The sequence below is a fragment of the Mytilus edulis genome, chromosome 2 (genome assembly GCF_963676685.1).
Source record: "Mytilus edulis chromosome 2, xbMytEdul2.2, whole genome shotgun sequence".
NCBI lineage: Eukaryota > Metazoa > Mollusca > Bivalvia > Mytilida > Mytilidae > Mytilus > Mytilus edulis.
In genome coordinates, this window is record NC_092345.1 from 61,715,817 (window position 1) to 61,725,151 (window position 9,335).

At 34.4% G+C, this 9,335-nt stretch overlaps 1 protein-coding gene across 1 annotated transcript; it reads right to left on the reverse strand.

Annotated features, from left to right (window-relative positions):
- Nucleotides 1–5,320: 5,320 nt before the first annotated feature.
- On the reverse strand, nt 5,321–7,692 carry LOC139510628 (beta-1,3-galactosyltransferase 5-like). The gene has a single exon (XM_071297178.1). It carries the CDS (start codon nt 7,465–7,467, stop codon nt 6,283–6,285), a length of 1,185 nt encoding a protein of 394 aa, XP_071153279.1. The 5' UTR covers nt 7,468–7,692; the 3' UTR covers nt 5,321–6,282.
- Nucleotides 7,693–9,335: the final 1,643 nt, after the last annotated feature.

Below are 9,335 nucleotides of genomic sequence, written 5' to 3' on the forward strand. Positions count from 1 at the left end.
CGTCGATCATTTGATAGCAGAGTTGAATACAAGACTTCTGACAGCAGAGCCACGTTATGTCGCACAAAAATTAATCCCTAAAAACATTGACCAACTTACTTTAGCTGTTGGGGACATAATCTTTAATGAAATGCAGATGATGCCCATGTTACAAAAGACGAATTTCAACATAGGCGGATCCAGGGGGGCCCTGGGGGGCCGGCCCCCCCCCCCCTTTCGTGGGAAAAATTTGGTTGATTATATAGGGAATCACTGATGCATGACTGGAGTGCCCCCCTTTTAGGTCAGTCAGCGGGCCCCCCCCCCCCCCCCCCCTTAGGAAAAGTTCTGGATCCGCCACCGTTCAAGATCGAAATTCGGAGATGGTTAACAAAATGGACTTCGAATTTTTATTTATGTATTATCTCAATAAGAAAAATACCATTTAAGTTGCACAGTGTTAGAAAACAAACTAATTTCTAACCCAACACTGTGCAACTTAAATGGTATTTTTCTTATTAGTTTGTTAGGTATATTTTATTTGTTATCTAATCATGCTGAACCCACTTTACATTAGAAAACAAACTAATTTCTAACCCAACACTGTGCAACTTAAATGGTATTTTTCTTATTGAGATAATACATAAATAAAAATTCGAATCAGACACATATCTTTATGTTTTATTTTATGAGTGAACAAGCAGTGTTTTTCAGCTTCTTTTTTTTTTCTCTCAAATTTAATTCTGAAAAATCAGTGCTCATTTCCTTTCTTTTTTCTACTAAAGATGTCCAAAACCGTGTCTGTTTTAATTTTTTTTTCTTAGTATATGTTCAAAAGACTGAGTCCAGATAAACGATTCGTTTTCATTGCATTTGATTTTCTCAACTAGGTCTTCACTCTTCTCATGGTACTAAAGAACCGTTCTGCCCGCGTTGCCGTCGAGACCGGCATACATGCAAATACATTAAGTATCTGAAAAATTCCCGGGTATCTTTGGTTTATAACATTTAATGTTTCCTGCAGCTTGTTAGAATGTTATCAAAATATCCAGTCCATTTTGTTAACCATCTCCGAATTTCGATCTTGAAATTCGTCTTTTGTAACATGGGCATCATCTGCATTTCATTAAAGATTATGTCCCCAACAGCTAAAGTAAGTTGGTCAATGTTTTTAGGGATTAATTTTTGTGCGACATAACGTGGCTCTGCTGTCAGAAGTCTTGTATTCAACTCTGCTATCAAATGATCGACGAAAGGTAGATACATGTTCAGTTTCATAAATTCATGAATTGATGTCCATGGTCTCTTAAGAATGTCATATTTTATTTAACAAACATTTGGGTAAACTTACCACAAATGCAAAGATTCCCATCACCAACATACATTCTTAAACCTCAAGACTGTCAACAATACTTACAAAAATCTTAGACAAATTTCAATTTAAAAATAGCATTAGTATGATTTGTCAATATCGTGACGATGGTTTCATGATTACAGTGTGCAACAAATCACAAATTGATGAGTTCTTTGCAATTGCAAACAACATTGACCCTCTACTTAAGTTTACGTATAATTTCTCCAATACAGAAGTGACGTACTTAGATACTGAGGTGTACAAAGGGGAGCGTTTTAAATCGAGTGGTGTCCTTGACATCAGGTTACATGTCAAACCAACTGAAACGTATCAGTACCTCCCAATTACAAGTGCACATCCTAAACATACTTTTAGAAGTATTATTACAGGTGAAACAATTCGTCACATAAGAAATAATAGCAACGAAACTGATCTCAACAAACATCTTCTGACTTTGGAGAATAAACTTATAGATAGAGGCTATGATAAGTTGGAAACTGCAAAAAACATTAAAGATGTGAAATACAAGATTAAACGATGCAGTACTCTGTCAGATAATTTTAGACAAAGGGAAATTCCACTTACACTAGTAACTAGCTATAACCCTACAGTTATAAATCTTAATTTGCTTATCTTTAGTAATCAAATAATCATAAACTAAAAATACAGTCCTAGGTAATCAAATAATCATGAAATATTTGGCTTAATGATCAAATAATCATTAAAAAAACGGCCAAGTAATCACATAATCAAAAACCCCATGAGGGCCCTCAGAAACTAAGGACACGTGGCGTTGCTAACGAAATTAACATGATATTGACAACGTCGTCATAGGTAAAATATATAAAACTGTCTATTTAACGTTTTAAAAACATCAGCAAAGAATATTTAATATTCATTATAAAAAAATATTTACAAAAAATGTGTTTATATTAGCATTCAAACATTGGGACGAAATATTATTGTTAAAATATCATTAATGCATAATTTCTGATGTAAATATTTTTGAAAAACATATATATATAACCAGTCAATAATATCATGAAAATATTATGTGTTAGCTGGGTTATTTTATAAAGTGCATATTTGTCTTTATGTAATAAAGATTTTTATCAATAAAACGGCACGAAAGATTCAAAAAGATGTATTCAATATTCAATATATAATATATAAGACAAAAACAAAAACCATCACTCCAGAAACATTCAAAAATATAAATCGAAAAATATTTATGGAAAGCCAGAAAAAACAAAAACAGAATTGTATAGTGAAAACCTATCGGAGACTGCTTAAATGACGGTTTGACGGGTCACCCACTGGCGACTTTGAACCTCTGTGGTGGCTAGACGGGCCCGGATCCCAAAAAAATATTTAAGTGGGGAATAGCCTGGGTCAATACTTTTGAAATGAGCTAGGTCCGGTTCGAAACTTTGCCGTAGGGATATGCCGAAAAGTACAGAATGTGTGGTTGTTATGGAAAATACATAAATGGACTTTAAACCTCTGTGGTGGCCAGACGTGCCCGAATCCAAGAAAAATAATAAAGTGGCGAATAGCCTAGGTCAATACCTTTGAAATGAGCTAGGTCTAGTTCGGAACTTTGCCGTAGAGATGTGCCGAGGAGTACCGAATGTGTGGTTAATATGTAAAATTCGCTATAAGGGCAACTTTGAACATCTGTGGTGGCCAGACGGGCCCGGATCCCAGAAAAAATATTTAAGTGGGGAATAGCCTTGGTCGTTACCTTTGAAATGATCTAGGTCCGGTTCGGAACTTTGCCGTAGGGATATGCCGAAAAGTACCGAATGTGTGGTTGGTATGAAAAATACGTAAATGGGCGACTTTAAAGCTCTGTGGTAGCCAGACGGGCCCGGATCCCAGAAAAATATTTAAGTAGCGAATAGCCTGGGTCAATACCTCTGAAATGAGCTAGGTCCAGTTCGGAACTTTGCCGTAGAGATATGCCGAGGAGTACCGAATGTGTGGTTCACTGATATGCAAAATGTGTACTTTTCGACATATACCTACGGCAAAATTCCGGACTGGACCTAGCTCATTTCAAAGGTATTGACCCAGGCTACTCCCCACTTAAATATTTTTCTGGGATCCGTGCCCGTCTAGCCACCACAGGGGTTCAAAGTTGCCCATTTATGTATTTTCCATGTTAACCACACATTCGGTATTTTTCGGCATATACCTACGGCAAAGTTCCGGACTGGACCTAGCTCATTTCAAAGGTATTGAACAAGGCTACTCCCCACTTCAATATTTTTCTGGGATCCGGGCCCGTCTAGCCACCACAGAGGTTCAAAGTTGCCCTTATAGCGAATTTTCCATATTAACCACACATTCGGTACTCCTCGGCATATACGGCAAAGTTCCGAACCGGACCTAGCTCATTTCAATGGTTTTGACCGAGGCTATTCGCCACTTAAATATTTTTCTGGGATCCGGGCCCGTCTAGCCACCACAGTTTTAGTAGTACTTTGAATTATTTGTATTGGCACATTTGACATGGAAGATTTCAGTTTAAAATTGGTAATGATGCATGCCGTACAAAATAGTCCACTTAGGATCTTCGTTAATATACTTATTCACTTAAAAAAATAGATAAGCATTATATGTCTATCGAAATATTTTCATTTGATACATACAGCAATAGATATCAAATATGGTATCAGCTAAAATACGTAATATTTGAGGATGCCGAGTATATGGAAAACATGACGTGTATGAAATTTTTCTATTGTGCATTGCACCTTTTTTATTCAGTCCAAATTGATTGAAATTATACACAGTTTTATATATATACATCACACGATTCCACACAACTTACTTAAATCTATTATATACAGTGAAAGTTCAGTGGCGGATTTAGGGGGGGCCAGGGGGCCCGGACCCCCCTTTTTGGGAAAAAAATTGGTTGCTTATATAGGGAATCACTGAAGCGTGACTGGAGTGGGCCCCCCTCTTATGTCAGTCAGTGGTCCCCCACTTACGAAAAATTCTGGATCCGCCACTGAAGTTGTTCTTTCAATTTTGTTTTTATTTTCTATTTATACATTGTTTCTGTACCTCCTCGTCATAAGGAATAAGAAACGAGAAATAAAAACGAAAATTTTACAATTTTTTATTCAGAAAACATTTTCCTCCGAAAAAAGTGGCTGCTATCATTATTGGTATCTAACACGTACTGAAATCCTTAGAGAATCATAATAAGCCGTGAATTTGTCGAATTAATCTGTTAAATTATATTTAACTAATAAATTGAGATTTTTGGAACGTTTGAGTCATTTAACTAATAAATTGAGATTTTTGGAACGTTTGAGTCTTATAGAGGTTTTTGGTTTTTATACATTTCATCAAAATTGGCTGCTGGAAAAAAGTGGCTGCTATCTTGATTTACTGCTAAAAGTGGCTGCCAGCTTGAGTCTAGTAAAGTATTCTCTAAGTAACAGGAATAATTCCAGATTGCTTAAAAAGTTCAATAGATGGTTTACGAATATCGTGTTCGTTTAAAATATTTCTAGTTGCCCTTTTTTGCAATTTTAGTAAACTGTCAACTAAAAACTTGTTACAGTTTCCCCATACTGAACAACAGTAATCTAAACGTGGAAGAATATACGCATTGTAAAATAGAATTCGTGCATTGATGATAGGGTCATCGGTAACATCTGTTTTAATGAAGATATACTATTGAAACGTTTGGCTTAGTTTAAATCTATTTGGTCCGATAGATTAAGTTGAGAAGATTTTTGTAAAAGATTACAAAAATTGTTAAAAATTGTTAAAAATTTACAATAACTCTTGAAGGGGTGAATTGACAAATTTGATCAATCATTAATTTGTAGAGCCTACTTTGTTGTTTACAGTTTATCTCTATCTATTATAATATTCAAATAATACCCCCAAAATTGTGCAAAATTTCTTTAAAATTACCAATTCAGGTGTTGCAACACAACAACGGGTTGCATGATGCGTCGGAAATTTATGGACAGATAGATTTTGACCTGATGAACATTATATTCTATGTCAAATTTCTCTTAATGCTTTAGCTAGAGATATAAGCCAAAATCTGCATTTTACCACTTGTTATAATTTTAGCCATGTTGGCCATCTTGATTGATGAACAGGGTGGGATCATCGGATACACTTTTCAACTAGATACCCTAAGGATGATTTTGGTCGAGTTTGTTTATATTTGGCCTAGTAGTTTCTGAGGAGAAGATATTCGTAAAAGTTAACGGACGACGACGGACGCCAAGTATTGATTAAAGTTCAATTGGACTTTTGCGCCAGATGAGCTAAATTGAAAATAGAAATGGGGAATATGTCAGAGACAACAACCCGACCAAATATCAGGTCACCAATGGGTTTTCAACATAGCGAGAAAATCTTGCAACCGGAGGCGGACTTCAGCTGGCCTCTTAACTAAAAAGTATACTAGTTCAGCAAAATGGACGGCACACTAAAAATTCGAAACATATAAATAAACCATTTATTTTTTTTAATGTTTGATTGTTGGTGTTAACTTCCAATCTCAGCTCTTATAATTTTGACCACATGCACATGTACTTTTGGTCCTCAATGCTGTTTAACTTTTTTCAACGTTTTGTTTTATTCGAGCGTCACTGATGAGTCTTTTGTAAACAACATACGCGTCTGGCGAGAAAAAAAAATAAATCCTGGTATCTATAATGAGTTTATGGACCTTTTTTATTTTTCTTCTTTGACATGTTTGTTGTTGGGGTATTGAATTATTTATTGGAAGTACCATATGCTTAAGGTTTAAGATTGTTTCCACTTGTGTTTTTATCCATACTATATTTCATCTTAAAAAGAAGAGCGAGAGATACTCATGAATCGAAAATAAACTGACAACGCCATGGCTAAAAAAGAAAAAGCCAAACAGACAAAATATCCTTATTTTTGTTTACTCATTGTTAATTTCAACACTTGCATTGGAATTTGGTCCGATTTGATATTGTTTCCCACACAATTCTTTGAATTCTCATGCTGTCTGTTAAATAAACAAGTGAACACGATATATCATTGTACTTGTCACCCACTTTCTCCAGAAAACACCTAGGCGATTGCATTTCAATATTAGAAACCCAAGGAAGAAATCCACCTCCATAAACATCTTCTATCCAAATGAAAGGTACTTGTTTAGTTGCATCATACATTTTTCTAATGACATCCATTGACATTATGGATGAGGCTCCAGAACAGTATGGTGGAAATGTTTGAAAAGGATACTCCAATATAGATATATTCGTCTTATATCCTTTTCTTAAGGGTTCAGATACCAACTGTGTAATACATTCAAGAACATTTGTAAACACATTGTTTTTCGCTTTTTGTTGAAGATGACTCATTACAAATGGAATGTTGATAATGAGATCATCGTCGACTTTAATTACATATTTGGCTCTGCTACAATAACTGTTAACCCAAAACATACTAAATACGAGTTTATATGTTAAATTTCTGTAGGAATCCACAAAATTACCTTGTACAATATCCTTATATTTCCTACTTTCGTCATTTATCTCTCTTTGAACAGTTATGTTGGATGTTTGTCCGAGTACAAAAATATATTCTATATGATGATCTTCAAATTCTGAAATTGATCCGTAAGTTGACCGAATCAGATGTCGTCGCAAAATCTTGTGCGATGCAACATGAACAAATACCAGAAGAAATACATTTTTTCCAATACATTTCAGATCGTTGTTCAATAATGTTCTGTACTGATGTTTGTGGAGCAACGCATCGTTTAGTCTTTCTTGTGATACGTTAAGATAAAAGTATTCAAACTCTGTAGAAATATTCATTTCCTTAAATACGGTTTTATTATTTATACCTGTAGCTTTTGTTATTGTCTTATGTACAATTCTTTCGGGTTCTGGTGTTTCTTTGTCTTCCGAATTATAAAAACTTAGGTCCTTCATGTAGCGATGTTGTGTGTCCTTCATAAAAACAAAGTTGGTATTGCAATATAACTTAAATGTCAGTAATGATAATGCACACACAATTGCAAGAATAATAGTTTGTTTTGTTTTCATCCTCATCGCGTTAACGTGTGATACTTGTAACGTTTGGTATATCCTGACATTAACATTAGTAAACATATATAATGATTTTCATGGATCACAATTTTACTCATAATTTTATAATTTCAATGTCCATATCAAGTCTTATTTCATTGGTTGGATGTTATGATTGACAACCAATGAAAATATTGAATGTAAATGTAATGGAATGGAAAATGATCAATACTATTCTTCCATAAGTGCAAAAAAACTTTACACTTACAGAACACTACTTTAAAGAAAAACAGATGTTTAAATAATAACAGAAAAGAATCAATAAAGGCCACTAAATATCAAAATAATGAAAATAAAACTACAAAATATTTAGAAGAAACATATTTTGGCCTTAAGAAAAATGGATTAAAAATTTTAAGAAAAATGGATTGAAAATTTCTCATTTAAACATAAGAGGGGTCCTATCTAAATTTGATGAGATGAATTTATTTATAAATCAAAAAAATAACACACATATTATGGGAATATGTGAAACAATTCTCACAAGTAACACGGAAGACAGTTTTATTAGTATTAAAGGATTTGAACTTGAACGCAAAGATCGATGTGAAACAAGTGAGAAAAAGGGAGGGTGTACTTGCTTACGTTTCTAGCTCTTTAAAATACAAAAGAAGAACTGATTTAGAAATAAGTTCACTGGAAAGTATATGGCTTCAGATTCATTTCAAAAACTCCAAATCACTATTAATATGTTTTATCTACAGACCTCCTGATATGCCACAATCGTGGATTGATGAATTTGAAAAGGAAATCGAGAAGGCAAATGAATTAGAACTAGTTCTAATGATAATAATGGGCGATATCAATATCGATTTTACAGGATGGACGTCAAGTTGGTTACTTATTCCCTATTCCCTATTCGTTACTTATTCCCTATTCCCTATTCGTTACCTATTCGTTACTTATTCCCTATTCCCTATTCGTTACCTATTCGTTACTTATTCCCTATTCCCTATTCGTTACCTATTCGTTACTTATTCCCTATTCCCTATTCGTTACCTATTCGTTACTTATTCCCTATTCCCTATTCGTTACCTATTCGTTATTTATTCCCTATTCCCTATTCGTTACCTATTCGTTACTTATTCCCTATTCCCTATTAGTTACCTATTCGTTACTTATTCCTAATTCCTTATTCGTTACCTATTCGTTACTTATTCCCTATTCCCTATTCGTTACTTATTCCTTATTCGTTTCCTATTCGTTACTTATTCCTTATTCCTTATTCGTTACTTATTCGATTTTTGATATCCTTCCCCCTTTTTAATTGTTTATATTCTTATCTCTGGTTATAGTTCTAAATTTGTTGAGGTCAAATGACCTTTTTATGACCTATTTATATGTGTTTGTGCTCAACCGATCCTGTAGCTTTATGTTCGATACTTATTTGTTTCTTATTTGATTTTTATACGTTCTACCTTTTAAATGTTTTATATTCGTATGTTTGAAGATCTGGTTCTTGGTTCGAAGAGGTGAAATCACCTTTTAGCGCTTGTATAAAAATGAAGATGTGGCATGATCGCCAATGAGACAACTCCCCACAATAGACCAAAATGACACAGAAATTAACAACTATAGGTCACGATACGGCTTCAACAATAAGCAAAGCCCATACCGCATGGTCAGCTATAAAACATGTTAGCGGGGTGTACATCGTTTCGGAGCTTGACTAATACCTTGTAAATAACACGCGTATTATACGTTGCACCTTTTAGAAAATGATTTTCAATCGTGTTCTTGTCACTGGTGGTAAATTTGGGTTCTAAGGGGTGATTTAACCCTATAAGCGCGTATGTACCTGTTTTCTCGCTCGACTGTTACCCTGTTACTTATTCGTTTTCTTATGCGCGTCTCATACGTTAGTTATACGTTGCACCTTTTAGAAAATGATT

What these genes read in the sequence shown, in the direction of transcription:
- LOC139510628 (XM_071297178.1), bottom strand. Translation starts at nt 7,467, where the DNA reads ATGTTTACTAATGTTAATGTCAGGATATACCAAACGTTACAAGTATCA.